The 18,649-nt window shown below is 31.2% G+C and overlaps 1 protein-coding gene across 5 annotated transcripts in view; it reads left to right on the plus strand.

Annotated features, from left to right (window-relative positions):
• LOC117167996 (maternal protein tudor) overlaps positions 1 to 17,538 on the plus strand; it is a 43,252-nt gene extending 25,714 nt beyond the window's left edge. For 4 of the 5 annotated variants that reach the window (XM_033353301.1, XM_033353305.1, XM_033353304.1 and 1 more), the window contains exons 6-10: positions 2,414 to 2,825; positions 2,937 to 3,112; positions 5,346 to 5,506; positions 7,215 to 11,587; positions 15,226 to 17,538. In XM_033353301.1, the coding sequence (XP_033209192.1) occupies positions 2,414 to 2,825; positions 2,937 to 3,112; positions 5,346 to 5,506; positions 7,215 to 11,587; positions 15,226 to 16,439 (6,336 nt within the window). In that variant the 3' untranslated portion in view covers positions 16,440 to 17,538. The remainder of the gene's footprint in view (positions 1 to 2,413; positions 2,826 to 2,936; positions 3,113 to 5,345; positions 5,507 to 7,214; positions 11,588 to 15,225) is intronic. The other variant, XM_033353302.1, reaches the window with a different exon arrangement.
• Positions 17,539 to 18,649: the final 1,111 nt, after the last annotated feature.

An 18,649-nucleotide genomic window follows, 5' to 3' on the forward strand; every position in this document is an offset into this window, starting at 1 on the left:
AAGTATTATAATTATTGATTATAATCTTGATTATAATTATTTTTTTCACCTTTTTTTGTCGAGAATTCATCTTGTTGAAAATTCATTTACTTAAGGCCATGTGATGAGTGGGTCACGTGAGAATGGTGGGTCTGGTCCTAAATTTGTATAATTATGAAAAAAGTTTTTTGTTAATAATTTTTTTTTTTTTGGCTTTTTTCATAATTATTAAAATTTAGGACCAGATCCACCTTTTTTAGTGCTTCTTATTTATAATCCCAAATTTTCAATTCGATGTGGCGCTTCATGTGAAAATAAGTTGGGAAATAACAAAAGTGAAGATAAGGCAGGAATTTGGTCACGTGACCCACTCGTCGCATGGCCTTAAATAGAAAATCTTTTTTTCTATCATCTTGTTTATTCGTATCTTTAGATAGAAAATTGATTATACTTGATTATAATTTTGATAAAAATGGTTTTTTTTTTCACCTTTTTTGTCGAGAATTCATCGTGCTAAAAATTTATTTCTTTAGACAGAAAATCTTTTTGCCAGCTTTGCGACTATTTTCTGGATGCTTTCATTATTTTTTTTGTCGAATTATTTGGTTGAAAATTAAATAATTTTGTTTATAAAACACATTTCACCTTTTCCACCTTACTTTTTGAAAAAATTGAACTGTTTTATTGATAAATTAATTATTTGATTTTCTTCGCCTTTATTGTCATTTGATTTCTTTATTGTAAATTTAATTATTTTACGTAATTTCAGTCAATAGAAAATCTTTTTTGGTCGAAAATTCATTTACTTTGTCAAGTAATTTAATTTTTTTTGCCTTTTTTGTTGAAAATTCATTTCTTTAAATAGAAAATCGTATTAATAAGTGAATTATTTTGTTCTCTTTTCTTGTCGAAAATTCATTTCTTTAGATAAAATGTAGATCAAATCTTTTTTTTTGTAGAGGATTTAATTATTTCGTTAAAAAATAAACTTTTTTACTGCAAATTTTAACATATTAGTTGAAAATGTATATATTTTGCTTAAAATTATGTATGTGAAATTTTATGTTGAAATATCGTGTAATTTCTTTCGACAGAAAAGCTTTTCTGATCCAAAATTCAACTATTTTGTAAAATAATTTTTTATATATTTTGTTAAAAATTAATTTCTTTAGATAGAACTTCTTTTTGGACGAAAATTGAACTATTTGGTTTGTATATAATTATTTTGTTAAAAATTGAATTGATAAGTAATAAAATTGATAAATTGATATAATTATTTTTTTCGAATTTCTTGTCGAAAGTTCATTTCTTTCGATAGAGTAGCTTTTTTTAAACCAAAATTCAACTATTTTCAACTATTTTTGGACTAAAATTGAACTATTTGGTTTGTATTAATTGAATTGTTTGGTTCATTGCTTTAGATATATATTTTTTTAAATCGAAAATTCAAGTATTTTGTTAGGGATTTAATTTTTTTATTGATTATTTTATTTGCCTTTCTTAATAAGCATGCATTTGATCCAAAATTCATCTAGCTTAAAATTTTAACATTAGTTGCAAATTCATCTTTTTCCTAAAAATTGAATTATTTTTATTATTTAGCTTGTATTCGGTTAAAAATTGATTTCATTGTAATATTTTGGTCATAAGTTGAATTGTTGACTTTATCAAAAATCGTTTGAAATTTGTTTTAGTTAAAAGTGGAATTGTTAGGTTAAAAATTGAACTGTTTTATTGATAAGTTAATTATTTTGTTCCTTTCTTGTCGAAAATTCATTTCTTTAGATAAGATCTTTGTGACTTAATTTTTGTATTGAAAATTTAATTATTTTATTCGCCATTCTTAATGAAAATTCATCTTGTCAAAAATTCATCTTGCTGAAAATTTTAACGTATTAGTTAAAGCTTCATATCTTTTTGTTAAAAAGTGAATAATTTGGTCAAAAATTATATTTTTCTTTTATTTATATCAAAAATCTTTCTTGGTTAAAAATTGAACTATTTTGTTGAAAATTGCATGGCTTTCATTTGTTTAGGTAGAATTTTTTTTTTGGTTTTGTTAAAAATTCCTATCTTTAGATAGAAATTCTGAATTGTTTGGTGAAAAATTGAATTTTTTGGTTAAAAAATTGAATTGTTTGATTAAAAATTAAATTATTTTGTTCGTCTTGTCAAAAATTCATTTCTTCAGATAAAATCTGTTTAACTTAAATTTTTTTATTGAAAATTTAATTATTTTCTTCCCCTTTCTTAATGAAAATTCATCTGGTCAAAAATTCATCTTCCTGAAAATTTTAACGTATTAGTTGAAAATTCATATTTTTTGTTTGTTAAAAATTGTATTATTTTGTCGAAAAATGATATTATTACCCTTATTGAAACTTTATATTGAAATTGATTAAAAATTGAATTATTTGATTTAAAAAATGTTTAGCCCGGCTCGTCTGTGATTACAATTTTCCCCGAAGACGGAGCTTTCTATCGAGCCGAAATTTTGGAGGTGACTGCCAACAGAAACTACATTGTCCAGTATGTAGATTTCGGTAACAGTGCCTCAGTGGATCAACGAAACGTGTTCCCAGTGGAGAAGAAGTACATGTCGCTTCCGAAGCAAGCGATTCGATGTTCTCTAAAGAATGTGATTCCCGTTAGTGGAGGCAGTTGGTCGAGCGTAAACTGCAAGGAAATCGACCGATACTTTGACGACGACAATCTCGAGTGCACTTACCACGAGGAGAGGAGTGACAAGTATTTGGTTTCGCTGAGCAAAAATGGGAAGGAGATTGCCGATACTCTTGTTGCAAAGAAACTGGCCCTGTCTAATCGAGTTAGTTCTGCCCCAACTGGTAAGAAAAACAATGATTTTAAACAGTTTTTAAATTAAATATTTGCCTTTTTATTATAAGGGGAAGGAGTATAAGTATAATGAGTAACCTTCTTTTTTTCTTTTTTTACAGAATCGGTGATTGGAGACTCCATTACGCCGAGGTTCGACATAAAACTTTTGCCTGCCCAAACGCTGCGTGCCAAGGTTTCCAACGTAGAAAGCGTTTCCAAGTTTTATGTTCAATTTTCGACGGCGGAAGATTGCAACGAAGCGATTTCTTCTTATATGACAAACAAGGATCCAACGGTATGTAGATTTTTCTTTAAGAATGTTCTTTTTTTTCTTGTCTACATTTAGCATCGATTAATGACATTAATTTTTTATTATATATCTAATTGAAAAAATGCTTTTTACTCTAATCGTGGAGTCTACTCACCTGGGAAATCTGGAATTGTTCAGGAAATTTCTTATTTCTGGAAAAACCTGGAGATGTCAGCCATTTATTTTTGTATGTCAGGAAATTTTGTCGAGAATATGTTTTTTTTTTTTTGGTTAATTCCTAATATAAAAGTAAATAAAAGTGTAACTGTTTTGGTGGAAATTCGCATATTTTCGTATGAAAATTAATTTTTTTTTTTAATTCAAATTTAATTATTGTATTTACTGTTCGGAAATTTATATTTTTAAGTTAAAATTTAAATGTTTGCTGGAAGCTTTATCTCTTTGTTTGAAGTAACTTTGTTAACACTCAATATTATTGATTGAAAATTAATGCCTGTTAAAAATTAAGTATTCGTAATGGAAAATTCAATGTTTTTAATGGAAAGTTAAAGGATTTTAATGGAAAATTAAATGTTTTTTATGGAAAATTCAATGTCTGTTGAAAATTAAATATTTTTAATGGGAAATTAAATGTTTTTAATGGAAAGTTAAAGGATTTTAATTAAAAATTAAATTCTTTTTAATATAGAAAATTTAGTTATTTTGTTGGCACAATCTTTGCGATTAAAAATTAATCTTTTTGATTGAAAATTAAAATCCTGTCTTAAAAATTCAATTCCTGTGCAATCTGGAATTGTCAGGGAAATTTATATACCTGGAAAAACCTGAAAAACTGTTTTGTGGAAATCCGCATCTTTTTGTATAAAAATTAATTTTTTTAAATGCAAATTTAATTCTATTTTTTGGTCGGAAATTTATATTTTTAAGTTAAAATTTAAATTTTTTCCTGAAGCTTTATCTCTTTGGTTGAATTATAATCTTTAAAAACTGGGAATAATAATCGTACTTACTATTAATTTATAATTAATGAATAAAATTAAATAATCAAATTCGAAATTAAAGAAATAACTCGATAGGATTTTTTTTTTTTTTTTTTTTTTGAGAATATGTGACGCATGATGTATGGTACTGCTGCAACAAACTGAAAAATTAATCAGAATGTCTGTACTCACCTGCTCGTAACGTTTTTAACACATTGGCAAACTAATATTTAATATTCCAAAAAGACCTCATGACCTGCCTAAAATTTCAAAGCATGTTGGAAAGATCATCCGAAAAATTGATGAAATATTTATTAATATTTTCTTTGTGGCCATCCTGGAACTATAAACTTTCCAAAAAGGTTGTTGTAAACTCTCGAATTTGGCCGATTGAAAGTTTGTAAAAAGTAGTCTGCCAATGTCAGGTGATGTCACGATTATCAAGCCACGAGGTGTGCCTTGGCGCAGGTTGTCTGATATTTACGGACCGAGTATGGAGACGAGCTGTAGTCGTTAACTGCTCGGAAACGACAAGCTTTGACGTGAAACTAATTGATACTGGAGCACACGAAAAGATGTCGCTGGATTGTGTGAGTGTTTTTGAACTGTGGAATAATATCCACGTTGAAATCACGGAGGATTTTTTTGAAATGCTCACCAAACTCTTAATCAGTAATCACCATTCATCGAAATAACTTAAATGTCTCTAGCTCTCATGCTTTGTGACCCGGAAACAGCCTCGATACCATACACATTGCTGATCAAAAATAAAATATTCTCTTTTTTTTTTAAAATTATTATTACAGTATAAAAAAAATCTGCATGGACATCTATAACATCTCTGGATTAGAACAAGAAACATTTATTAGAGAATGAAACAAATCGAAAGAAATAACAGTATTGGGATCTGAAATACTCGAATACGCCACCTGGTGATAGAATCTGAAAGTCCTGAGTGTAGGTAAATTTTGACGGGAACGATAGTTAATATTAAATTTTAAATGTCTTATGAGACCTACTGTCTACTGTCGCCGGCCATATTGCTTTTACCGCTAGTGGTGCCCTCAAGATTTCTGATCCCAATATTCATATTTTTTGTTTTAAATTTCATATAGAAAAATTTTTTTTTTTAATTTTTGCCACAACTTCATTATACTAAATTTATGAAAAAAATCACTACTAACTTGCTGTAATCTCTGTTGTGTAAATTGAATACTCTACAATTTGGGGAAAAATTTTTTTTGTTTGAAACTGATTTTTTATTTGATTTATTTTAGATGCTCGCCCTACCAAGTCAGTTGGCTGTGATGCAGAATCAAGCGATCGAGTGCAGTCTTTACAACGTGCAACCTTCTTCAACTTCTCTTAATGAAAAGTTGAAGAATTTGGTTGAGGACAAAGACGTGATAATTTACGTAGAACAAGTCGACAATAACAGGTAAGAGAAGCAACGTTTTAAATTTTGTAAAAAATCTTTAGTTATTCTTTTTCGGCTGTCCTTTTACTTAAAAATTATATTTTATTTTTTTAGTGAAAAATTAATTTTTTCCAAATTTTTCATTTATCGTTATTTTGGTCAAAAATTCATATTTTTTTGTGGTAAAGTAATTTTGTTTGTTACACATTTGAATAATATTTATGGCTTAAAATAAATCTATTGGTTCCTTTTTCAGTTGAAAATTCATTTCGTTAATTTTTTGGTTTGGGTAAAAAATAATTTTTTTTTTAATAGAAAACTAATCTTTATGATTAAAAATAAATCTTTGTCGGTAAACATTCATTTCTTCTTCTTTCAATTAATGTTTTGAAACTGAAATTTATGGTTTGTTATAAATGTAATTTTTTTTTAGTAAATTAAATTTATTCGTTGATTTTTTTTAATCGTTAAAAATTCATTTTTTGCTGAAAATTGAAATCTTTCGTAGAAAATGAAAAAAAAAAAGAAAAAAATTTAATCTTTTTTAGCTCTTTCAGTTATTTTAGTCGAAAATTCACCAATTCAGTGGAACATAAATGTTTTAAACTGAATATTTAAGTGTTTTTTTAAATAGAAAATTCCTCTTTTGGCTTGAAAATTCTACTATTTGATCGAAAATTCATATTTTTAGTTAAAAATTCATGATTGATTAAAAAATTAATAACTTCCATTTTCGCTTGAAAAATTAAAAATTTTCACTTAAACATTAGTTAATTTTGTTGAAAACTCGCTTTTTTTAAATTTACTTTTCTAAATGAAATTCGAACTATTATAGATTTTTTGTATTGTAAATATTTTTTTATAATCTTTGTAATTTTTTTCTTTTTTAGTAAAAAATTTATCTTTGAATGGATTTTAATGGAAAATCTGATTTTTTTTTAACATTCAATATTTTTTATTGGAAATTCAATGTCTATTTAAAATTTGATTATTTTTTAAATTGAAAATTCATATTTTTGGTTAAAGATTCATGACTGATTAAAAACTTAATACCTTTCCATTTTGTTGAAATCTCGCTTTTTTTTGTTTAAAATTTACTTTTCTAAATGAAATTCGCACTATTCTATTTTTTTTTTGTAAATATTTTTTTATACTTGTAATTTTGTTATTTTTTAGTTGAAAATTTATCTTTGGATGGAGAATCCGATTTTTTGTTGAACATTCAATATTTTTTATTAGAAATTCAATGTCTATTGAAAATTTGATTATTTTGTTTATTGAAAATTTATATTTTTGGTTAAAGATTCATGACTGATTAAAAAATGAATAACTTTCAATTTTTTTGTTGAAAATTCGCTTCTTTTATTTGAAATTTACTTTTTCTAAATGAAATTCGAACTATTCTAGTTTCTTTTGTAAATATTTTTTTATAATCTTTGTAATTTTTTTCTTTTTTAGTTAAAAATTTATATCTTTTATGGAAACTATTTTGTTGATTTTTTTTACTGAAAATTTAACTTTTCTAGTTGAAAATTCGAGTATTTATTTCAAAAACATTCTTGCTTTTGGATTTAAAGTCGTCTAAAAAATGCAATTATTTAATTGAAAAATGAACTGTCTTTGGTGGAAGTTTAATTATTTTTGTTTAAAATTCGATCACTTGGCTCAAAATTTGGTAGAAGTTAATTGGTTAAAAAATTTACTATTTCGTTTTCATTTTTCTTTTTAGGCTCATTGTCCAGTTGTACGATCCATCAGGAATAAAAATTCAACTGACCGAAGACGCCGCAAAAGCAAAGATCTCTCCCGTCTGTCCAATGCCCATCTTGAGTTCCACTCATCAAGTCGCTGTCTCCTACGCCAATCACTCCAACAGTCTCTGGCTCCAGATGCTGTCCGACACACAAAGAGACGACAAACTGCACAAGAAAATGCGCGAATTTTACTCGCTCGATCGAGAGAACGTGGTGCCCGTGGTTGGGACAATATGTGCTCTGAAAAATTTGGACGGAAGCTGCTGCCGTGCCACGATTATCCGAAAGACTGCTCAAGGTGCATTCGTAAATCTCATCGATTACGGAGTGAACGAGGAGGCTCCTCTCGACCGGCTGAAAGTCCTCGATTCACAGTTCTATGTGCCACATCAGCTCGCCATCCACGTTTCCCTAAATGTCACTCTAGTCGGCACTCCGGCCGAACAAGCTGTCGCTCTAAAACCACATCTCAAGTCGAAGCTCTTCACCGCGACCTTTTACAATGTCCACAAGAAGTGGATCGTGGATTTGGTGGAGAACGGGGTCAAACTGAGCGAGACTTTGACCGCGCTCAATCTGATCAAGGCGGCAACAAATGTCGAGGAAATTCAAGGTGGAACTTTCAAGGCTGCAGTCACGCATTGCGATTCGCCAGCACAATTCTGGCTGCAGAGATCCGAGGACACGGCGGTTGTGCTGGAGTTGCAGGAAGAATTGCAGAATGCCGTGGAAAGTTATCCAGCTGTGGACACTGTTTTGGAGGAGGGAACAATCTGTGCTGCCATTTTTGACGGATTTTGGTATCGTGCTCAGATTATTGACGCTGGCGACGACATCTCGACTGTTCGATTTATCGACTATGGTAATCCCGATGTGATAACAAATAAAACGGGCAAAATCAAGGAAGTACCGGAAGAATTGAAGGCGAGAAAGGCCTACGCAATGAAGTGTCGATTAAACGTTGTGCCCGGGGATGCGGAAGACTGGAGCGAGGAGACGTGCGCGAGATTTTCGAATCTCGTGATTGGCGCGGAGAATCTCGAGACTGTTTTGATTTCGCCAGGTGGCACCACTAGTCGGGTCGATCTATTTGTCGACGGCAAGAGTGTCTGCGAGATTCTTGTTGAGGAGGGACTTGCCGCGAAAGTTGAGGACGAGGAGGACCTTGTCGAGGAAATTATTGAGAACGAGCTGGATCCGCGATCTGCCTTTATCAGTCACATCAATTCGCCGAGTGATTTCTTTGTCCAGGAGGAGAAATCCGTGCCGGATCTTGAGAAGATTCAGGACAGATTTCTGGTTGCCGATATGCTGCCGGAAGTCGAGGATGCCGAGATTGTCGAGGGTCTTGTCTGCGTGGCAAAGTACACTGATGACAACTGGTACCGAGCTCGTGTCATTTCGAGGAGTGAAGCTGGAACTGAATTGCTCTTTATCGACTATGGAAACTTGGCGGTGTCGACGCAAATTCGTGCAATTCCCGACGACGTCTCGTCGATACCGCCTCTCTCGCGAAAATGCTCGTTGCAGTTACCGAATTATGTTTCCAGCTGGCCGGATAATGCTCTGGAGAGCTTTTGTCAACTTGCAGCTGAGGGCGCTACGATTTTCTTGATGGATGTCATCAGGGAGGGCGAAACGACAATTGTGAAGCTGACACTTGAGAATGAGGATGTTGCTGAGAAGTTGGCACCTCCGCAGACTATTTTCATCAGTCACATCAACTCGCCGAGTGACTTTTGGGTGCAGAAAGTTGCGGATGTTGCCGCAATTGACAAGGTCAAGGAGCAGCTTTTGGAAGGTGACAATTATACGGAAGTTCAGGCCGAGGAAGGACTGATTTGCGCCGCTAAATTCCCGGATGACGAGCAGTGGTACAGAGCGAAAGTTATCTCGCACAATGAGAATTCAACTCTTGTTCTCTTTATTGATTATGGCAACACTTCAGTGACAAATCAGATTCGCGCCTTTCCCGAGGATTTGTTGAGCTTGGCGCCATTTGCGAGGAGGTGCAGTTTACAGCTGCCAAATCATGCTCAAGAGTGGCCCGAGGATGCTTTTGACCAGTTTTGCCAACTTGCTGGCGATGGTATTGTTCCCTTTTTCCTCGATGTCCTCGAGGAGAATGAAATCCAGGTGGTTAATCTGATCTGCGGGAAGGAGAGCATCGCGGGTAAATTGGTACCTGAAGAAACTAGAATTACTTGCACCAGTTCCGACGTGGAAGCTAATTTTGAAATAGAAGCTACTTCCGAAATAGAAGCTAGTCTTCCTCCGACGAAAGTGGACTTGATTTCTGTCTACATCAGTCAGTTGAGTTCGCCGAGTGAATTCTGGATTCAGGAGGAGAAGAATTTCGATGCGATACAAAAAATGGAGGATTCACTTCTCGAGGCTGATGGTTTTTCACAATTGAAAGTTGAGGCGGGTTTGATCTGCGCGGCCAAATTTCCGGCCGATTCTCTCTGGTATAGAGCAAAGGTTTTGTCCCAGGATGAGAGTGGAATCACTGTCTCGTTTGTCGATTATGGAAATTCGTCTGGCGTCGCCGATGTGCGTACTCTGCCCGATGATGTGAAAGATGTGGAATTTTTGGCGAAAAGATGCAGTCTCAAGTTGCCAGAGAATCTTAATCAGTGGCCGGAAGACGCTTTTAGCCAGTTTTTGGAATTGTCTGCTGATGGAACGACTTGTTTTGGAATGGATGTCCTTGAAGAAGGAGAAACTGCGGTAGTTAATTTGTACCTTGATGGGGAGAGCGTTGCTGATAAATTGACACCTGCAACTGTTGTTCCGAATGTTCCTGAAAAGACAGAAAAAGAAGTTGTTGCTGAAAAGGAGATTGAACTTGCAAAAGAAGCTCCGGTTTCTGAAAATAAGACTGAACAACCAGAAGAAGTTGCTGTTTTAGAAAAGGAAATTCTTCCAGAAGAATGTACCCTTCCTGAAGACGTTTCTTTCGAAGCTAATGAGGAAGAAACAGTGACAAAATCGACTCCTGTTGAGGAAACATTACCAATTTCTGTATACATCAGTCAGTTGACATCGCCGAGTGAGTTTTGGGTTCAGGAGGAAAATATTTTCGGTGAACTGCAAAATATGGAGGATTCGCTTGTCGAAGCTGATGGTTTTCCACAATTGAAAGTTGAGGCGGGTTTGATCTGCGCGGCCAAGTTTCCGGCCGATTCTCTCTGGTATAGAGCAAAGGTTTTGTCCCAGGATGAGAGTGGAATCACTGTCTCGTTTGTCGATTATGGAAATTCGTCTGTTGTCACGGATGTGCGAACTCTGCCCGAAAATGTGAAAGCCGTGCCTGCCTTGGCGAAAAAATGCAGTCTCAAGTTACCGGAGAATATCAATCAGTGGCCGGACGATGCTTTCTGGCAGTTTTTACAATTGTCTGCTGATGGTACCACTTGTTTTGCGATGAAGGTCCTTGAGGAGGGAGAAACTGCGCTGGTTAGATTGCATCTTGATGGGGAAAATGTTGCTGATAAATTGGTACCTTTGGCATCCCAAGGAGTTGCCGAAAAGCAGAATGTTCCTGAAACTGATGTTCCAGAAGTTGCTTTTTTAGAAGAGGAAGCCGAAAATACCAGGCCGAAACTGGATTCCGTTTCTGTCTACATCAGTCATCTCAATTCGCCCAAGGAATTTTGGGTGCAAGAAGAAGAATCTGCTTCTAAACTTGAAGAAATTGAGAAAATGCTTGCGAATAGTGACGAATTTCCGCGAGTCGTGGAAGTAAAGGAAGGTTTGTTCTGTGCAGCTCAATTCCCGGACGATTCTTTGTGGTACAGAGCAAAGGTTGTTTCGCACAATGATAATGAAACATCCGTATGCTTTACTGATTACGGAAATCCATCGCTTGTCACGGAATTGCGGATTTTGCCGAAAGAGGTTGATGAAATCTCACCTTTGGCGAAAAGGTGCTCGCTCAAACTGCCAGAGGATCTGAACGAGTGGCCCGAAGAAAGTTGCGATGAATTTTTGAAATTATCGACTGATGGCACCAGTCTTTTTATGATGAGTGTCCTCGAGGATGGAGAACCGCTTGTCGTTGATTTGACGTTTGAGGGTGAAAGTGTAGCTGATAAATTGATAGCGTCTGTAGAACGAAAACTCGCCGAAAAAGAAAATGCTGTGATTGGAGATGAGGAGGAGAAATGGGAAACTGGAGTGAAAGATGAGACCAAAGTGGTGGCTGGTGATGCTGAAAAGATGCGGGTCTGCAATGTTGTTTCGGCGAGTAAATTCTGGGGTCAAGTTGGAAATGATCCAATGAATGTAGAAGCGGAAGTTTCGCAGGCTGAGAAAAAGTGGCTTCCACTGGATGATGTGATAGAAGGTTGGGGTTTCTTTTTATTTTAGACGCTTTTTACAAGTTTTTATTTTAATTTGACACATTAGACGCATCTTTGCATCTTTTCTTTTTACTTTTTGAACGCAAATTTAAGGTGGAAAGATTTGAAATTGAAAAAGGTCTATTCAAATCTGGAAAACTTTTCTTCTTCGAGTTTGCTTGAATATATTTTAAAAAATTGTGATATTAAATTTAATCAAACTTCTTTTTATTAATTTTAGTAATAGTATAAGAAAAATATTGTATCGGAGATATTCGTATGCTTAATAATGTGCAATAAATTAAAAAATGGATTAATTTCGTTATTACGTATTTGTATTCCACTCGTTAATGAATCGATAGTGATAATATAATAAATATAATTAGAATATGCTTATTTATAATATGCTTACATAGAATATGCTTACATAGAATATGCTTACATAGAATATGCTTACTTAGAAATAGGCTTTAGAATGTTATTTATTAGAATGAAACTTCAAATGTGTTTAATTTGAAGATTCCACATCTTGGTTGAAAGTTGAATTTCTTTATTGAAAATTCAACCACTTCTTAATACAACTTTTTCAACCACTCAGAAGGAAAATTTATTATTATTTATTATTATTATTAATTTATTTTATTATTATTATTTTATTTATTATTATTATTTATATTGTTAAACTATTTTGTTGGATTCATATTGATTTCCGCTTTATGACTGGAAAATGAAACTATTTAATTAAAAAATTTAAATATTTCTTTGAAGTAACTACTTCGTAAAAAATTTAAAATTGTTCCAAAATAATACAACTTTTTGTCTTAAATTTAATTGAACCCTTTTTTTTTTTGAAAATGTAACTATTTTGTTGGAAATTGATCTATTTTGTTGAAAAAACTACTCATGTTGAAAATTCAATCATTTAGTTAAAAATTCAACTACTTGGAAGACAAAATTGAATTAGCTAAATGAAAATTAAACTATTGAAAATTCATAATATTCTTATGAAGGAAATTAGAGAATTTAACTATGAGAATGAATGAGTAAAAAATGTAACTTTCAGCTGCTTGGTTGGAAATAATTTTTGACTTGACAATTCAACTTTATGACTTGAAAATTAAACTACTGTGTTGAAAATTTAAAAAAATTTTTAATTTTCGAGAACTTCCAAGGATCTTTCCATAATAAAATTAATTTATGAATTAATAGGACTTTATGACTATTGTAGTGAAAATAAACTATTCTTATGAAAATTTATATTTTTCATGTTGAAAATTAAATAATTTATGTAGTTAAAAATTCTACCACCTGGAAGACAAAATTAAATTAATTAAATGAAAATTCAACTATTGCGTTGAAAAACGGCAACTATTTCGTTGAAAAGTTAAACTACTTCGTTGAAAAATTAAACTCCGCTTAGATCACTTTCAAGGAATGAATGAGTAAAAAAATTAATATTTAATAATATTTTTTGACTTAAAAACTAACTTTATGACTTAAAAATCAAATTAAATTTAGGAATAATTAATTCATGTTAATTGAGAAAATTTAATATTTCTTTGAAAAAACCTGTTCTTGTGAAGAAAAATAGAAAATTTAACTATTTTGTTGAAAAACTACAGATTCATATTTTTCATGTTGATAAATGTATAAAGAATATAAATATTTAATACTTTAATATAAATATGAAAATTCATATTTTCGACTTCTGGACTTGAAAATTGAACTAGCAGTTTACAAAATTAAACTATTTTATGTAGATTCATATTCTTCATGTTAAAAAGTCAACTACTTGGAAGAAAATTCAATTTTTTGACTTGAAAATTACACTACTTCTTTGAAAATTGAACCAGTTAGTTGAAAAAATCTACGATTTCGTTGAAAAACTCAATAATTTTGTTGGAAAATTCAACTTTTTGTTGATGAAAATAAGCTAATCTTATGAAGGTTCACATTTGTCAAGTTGAAAATTGAACAACACAGTAGGAAATATATTTTTAAATGAATCTACTTCGTAGAATATTCAACCACTCAACAGATATTTGACCAATTCTCAACAAAATTATTGTGTTTTAAACTAAAAACGATAAATTTTCAACAAAAAATGAAAATTTCCAGGAAAAAAATTATTTTTCAACAAAGACCAATTTTTAATAAATAAAGATTCTTCAGTCAAGAAAAAAAAGTTTATCCAAATTCTTGAATTTTTATGTAAAAAGTCTAATTTTCTGTAAAACGGTTGAATTTTCAACTAAACAGATCAATTTAACAGATAAATTTTATAAGATTGATTTTGACTTGAAATTTCATTCTTTTGACAATTGCTTAATAGAGAATTCATCCATTTTCTTGAAAATTAAACTATTTTGTTGAAAATAACTATTCTTATGAAAACGACATTTTTCATGTTAAAAATTCGACCGCTTTTTTAAAAATTCAAATATTTTGTTAAAAAATTCCACTATTTTGATAAAACTGAGCTATTTTTATGAAGATTCATATTTTTAATGTTGAAATTGCAAATTTTTAAAAATCCTAGAAAATTGATCATTTAATTTTCAAAATTTGAATTTTTAACAGTTCAAAATAAATTTGTTAACTAATAAAATTAATGGTGAAAGGAAATTGAATTTCCAACGGTTAAAGCTTGAAAAACATTGAAAAATGAATTTTTGAAAGGTGAAACTTGAATTTTTATAGTTGAAAATTCAATTTTCTTGAATTTTGTACAGTGGTAAATTCAATTTTGTCGATTTTTCTTCAGTTTAAAATTCAATTTTCTTCATTTTTTTTCACTTCAAAATTCAATTTTTTTAAATTGTAGAAAATTGCAAATTAAATTGTTGAAAGTCGAAGAAAATTATTAATTTAATTTTCAAAAGTTAAATTGAATTCTCTGGTGTTGAAAATTTAATAAAATTGAAGTTTCAACTGTTAAGAACAAAATTAAAAAATTAGTTTTTGAAGGGTGAAACTTGAATTTTGTTCAATTGTTTAAACATTGAAAAAATTGAAAAATGAAATTTTAATTGTTGAAATTTGAATTTTTTTCGAAAGTTCGTCGCTTTTGGTTGAATTTAACTGTTTTTTTTTTTAATTAACGTCTTTTTTTTTAATATCAAATATTACATTTGTTGAGTATTTACTTGTTTTTTGTTGAAAATCCAATTCCTTGGTTGAAAGTTTAACTACTTTATTAAAAGTTAAATTTTTTGTTTGTTTGAAACTTCAACTCTTTCATGAAGAAATGTAATTAATTTTTTTCTATATAGCTTTTTGTTGAAAATTCAACTATGTGGTTGAAAGTTGAATAACATTGATAAGAATGTTATTTTTTTTTTGTTTAAAGGTTCCTTTCTTCGGTTTAGAATTTTATAACTTTCTAAAAAATTCTTTTTTTTTGTTGGAAATCTGACCTTTGGTAGAACTTTCATCTTTTTGATAAAAAAGCAATTATTTGGCTAAAAATTATATCTTGATTGAGAATTCAAATGTTTTGAATTTAAAATAAACACTTTTTAGTTTGGAGTATCAAATATCATTATTATTATTATTATTTTATTCAAAATTCAACTGCTGGATTGAAAGTGGAATTCAGGATTAATTTTTTTTCTAATATTCAGTTTTTCTTTTTATTTCTCAGATATGCTTTGCGCTGCTAAATTGAACGGCGAATGGCAACGTGCTCGTGTGAAATCGGTCGACAACGGAAACGTCGAAGTTTTCCTCATCGACCAAGGCTATACTGTCCTCTGCACCGAATTCCGCGAGCTGCCTTCAGATTTGGCCTCAGTACCTCCCCTGTCTAGAAAATACTCTCTCAAATTACCGGAAGGCGTGGAAGAATGGAGTCCAGCAGCTACAGCCGCCTTCTCTGCATACAGCGGAACTTGCTTCTCTTTCGAAATTCTCGAGGAAGCGGAAGTTCCAGTGGTCAGACTTTTTCATCAAGGCGAAGACATTGTCAAGATTTTGTCTCCACTTTGGAAAAAAGCCGCCGAAGAACCAACAACCGGGAGCGAAGATTCCCAAGAAGAGTTCAAACCTGCGAAAGAATTATCCGAGAAAGAATTATCCGAGAAAGAATTATCCGAGAAAGAATTATCCGAGAAAGAATTATCCGAGAAAGAATTATCCGAGAAAGAATTATCCGAGAAAGAATTATCCGAGAAAGAATTATCCGAGAAAGAATTATCCGAGAAAGAATTATCCGAGAAAGAATTATCCGAGAAAGAATTGCCCGAGAAGGAGAAGCAGATCCTGGAATCTTCAGACAGTAGTTCTTTTCACTCTGCTGAAGAAAATTCCCCGGAAAAAGAATTAACGAACGGAGATAGTGCGGAAAAAGTGATTAGCGAGCCTGAAGAAAATATAATATCAGCGCGTCCCGATGATCAAGTGCCAAAGACACCGAGTGTGGAGAAAATAGTTCCGGGTAGCGTGAGTCGGGGACTCTCCGAGACGGAAATGATACACGAGAGCATCGAGAGATGCAGTTCGGTCCCTCCCGAGGAGAAAATAGTTCCAGGAAGTATCGCGAGAGGTGACGATCTACCCGATAGCGAATCTGATTCATCATCATCATTGAATGAATCGGAACCGATAAGAAAGTCTGAATCCGCGGCAGAAATGATTCCACTGCCGACAACTCCAAAGATTTCGTATGATGAGAGGATTGTCGCGGCTGCTGTTTCAAGCGGAGAATCGCCAGTTGTGACGAGCCGACCACTCACGCCAAAGATGCCTCACTCGGAGAAAATTGTCGCGGGTGTTGTCAATCTTCAAGAGCAGCAGTTTCTCGAATCTGAAGTCGATGAAGTTCTCGAGGTTCATGTGCAGGATGAGGAACATTCCTAAATACGAGTAGTTATTCTAGATCTGCCAGGTAATGATTTCCAATGGGCACAAAAATTTGACGACATTGTTACGACATTATTATGACATTGTTACGACACATGCATAGGATGTCGTAAAGATGTCGCCAAATTTTTGTGCCCACTGGGGGTTTTTTTTTTTCTACTTGGTTATAAACCAGAGGCGCAATTTTATTTGATATTTATCATCATCATCATCAGTAGTTTCATAAATCGAGAATTTAATAATACAATTTTTATTTTCATGTTTGGACACGTATGAACCAAAGATTGACAATGTTTTCCATCCCTCATACACATATATGCATAACCGCGAAACTCATTTTTTAAAGTGTTATCTATCTACTTCTTCTCATCTTGATTATACTATTATTATTATTTTTTTTTTTTTTATTATTATTGCAGCCTTTCTCTCTATCGCTTTTGCCATATAAGTTTCTCTCGAATATTATGCGCACGCGTTAAAACAAATGCCCGGTGCATTTTGTATTATTATTATTTATTGAACAGAATATAGAGTAGCTGTGTGAAGAGCCTTAAAATGAGGAATTAAGGTCGATGGTTGCTTTTCGGTGAAAATGAGAACGAAAGACTCAAGTGACTGTTTTGTGTACTTTACTTTGATTTTAGTGAGAAATCAATGTATCGTGCACACAAGTAGATTCTTTGATTATTATTATTATTATTATTATTATTATTATTATTATTATTAGAATTTATTAGAGTCGTTCTATATTCTAATTTTTGGTTAATTCTAGTGAGTAAATAAGTACAATGAGTTGATAATTATAAATGTAGATTGTTGCTTGAAAGCGTGTGATTAAGATGAAGTGTTTGAAAAATTGTTTATAAAATCTAAAGAGAAAAGCTACATATATATTTTTAAAAACGAAGAAGATGGTACATAGAATGTAAATTAAGTGCCATAATTTGCACTTAACTTTTTTTTTGTCTATCCATAGTATAAATAAGAACATTAATGAGAGTGAGTGAGTTATAAAGGCTTTGAATATTGTACGTGTAGATTATTTGTAAGCTGTTAAAAAGAGATCATTTTTTTCTAATAAACTTTGTAATACATATGATTGCGTTCATTTTAAACCTAACTCAATTTATGTGAAGTAAGTCTTTATTTTTTACTAATTTTTGTTTTATTTCAGAATGCGTTTTGAGATTTAAAAACTGGAGAATTTGTAATATCGTAGATGAAAAGTACGTGTCGTCTTTTTCTATTTGAATTGGACTATTTTTTTTAATTTCAAATTCAAAACTTTAGTTGCTTACAATTGAAAATTAAATTTGGTTCAAAGATCTATTTTGTTTAATTTTTTTTTTCATTTTTTAAACTGAAAATTCAACGGTATGGTAAAAAAAATGGTATTTGAAAATTATATTTTTAAATGAAAAATTTAACTTTAAATTTTGGTTTAAAAATTTTTTAAACTGATCTTTTTTAGTTGAGAATGCAACTATAGTGAATTGAGAAATTGTATTTTTTGTTAATAATTAATTTCTTTAAACTAAAAATTTAATTTCTGACTTAACAATATTTTTCTTTATTTGAAAATTGGTTTATTTTTGTTTAAAAAATTATCTTCGTGGAAAATTCGTCGTTTCAGTTATTTGAAAAATCTTTTCTGTAATTGAAAATTGGTGTTTTTAGCGGAAATCTCATTTTTTTACACTGTTAATTTAACCTCCTTTTTCAGATGAAAATTCAACTATATTAGATTGGATAATTCCCTTTTTTGATTTCTGATTGAAAAATCTTTTTCTGTAATTGAAAATTTATGTTCTTAGGTGAAATTTAATTTTTTCAACTGTAAATTTGGCTTCCATTTTTGGTTAAAAATTGATCTTTTGTAGTTGAAAATTCAACTATATTTGGTTAAAAATTGTTACTTAATTTTTAATTAAAAATTAAACTATTTAATTTTTGGTACAAAAATTATTTCCTTTAAATGATAATTCACCGTATACTTATTTTTTTTGAAGTATGGAAATTCAAATATAATTGGTTGAAAAGTGTTCTCTTTTTTGTTGAAAATAATTAATTTTTTTGTAACGGAAAATTTAACTTCTAATTTTTTGATTAAAAATTGAGTTTTTCAGTTCAAAATTCAACTATATTTGGTTGAAAAATGGTCTTTTTGTTCAAAATTCATTTTTTTCAGATGAAAATTTAACTATTTA

This window comes from Belonocnema kinseyi, chromosome 2 (assembly GCF_010883055.1).
Source record: "Belonocnema kinseyi isolate 2016_QV_RU_SX_M_011 chromosome 2, B_treatae_v1, whole genome shotgun sequence".
Taxonomy (NCBI): domain Eukaryota; kingdom Metazoa; phylum Arthropoda; class Insecta; order Hymenoptera; family Cynipidae; genus Belonocnema; species Belonocnema kinseyi.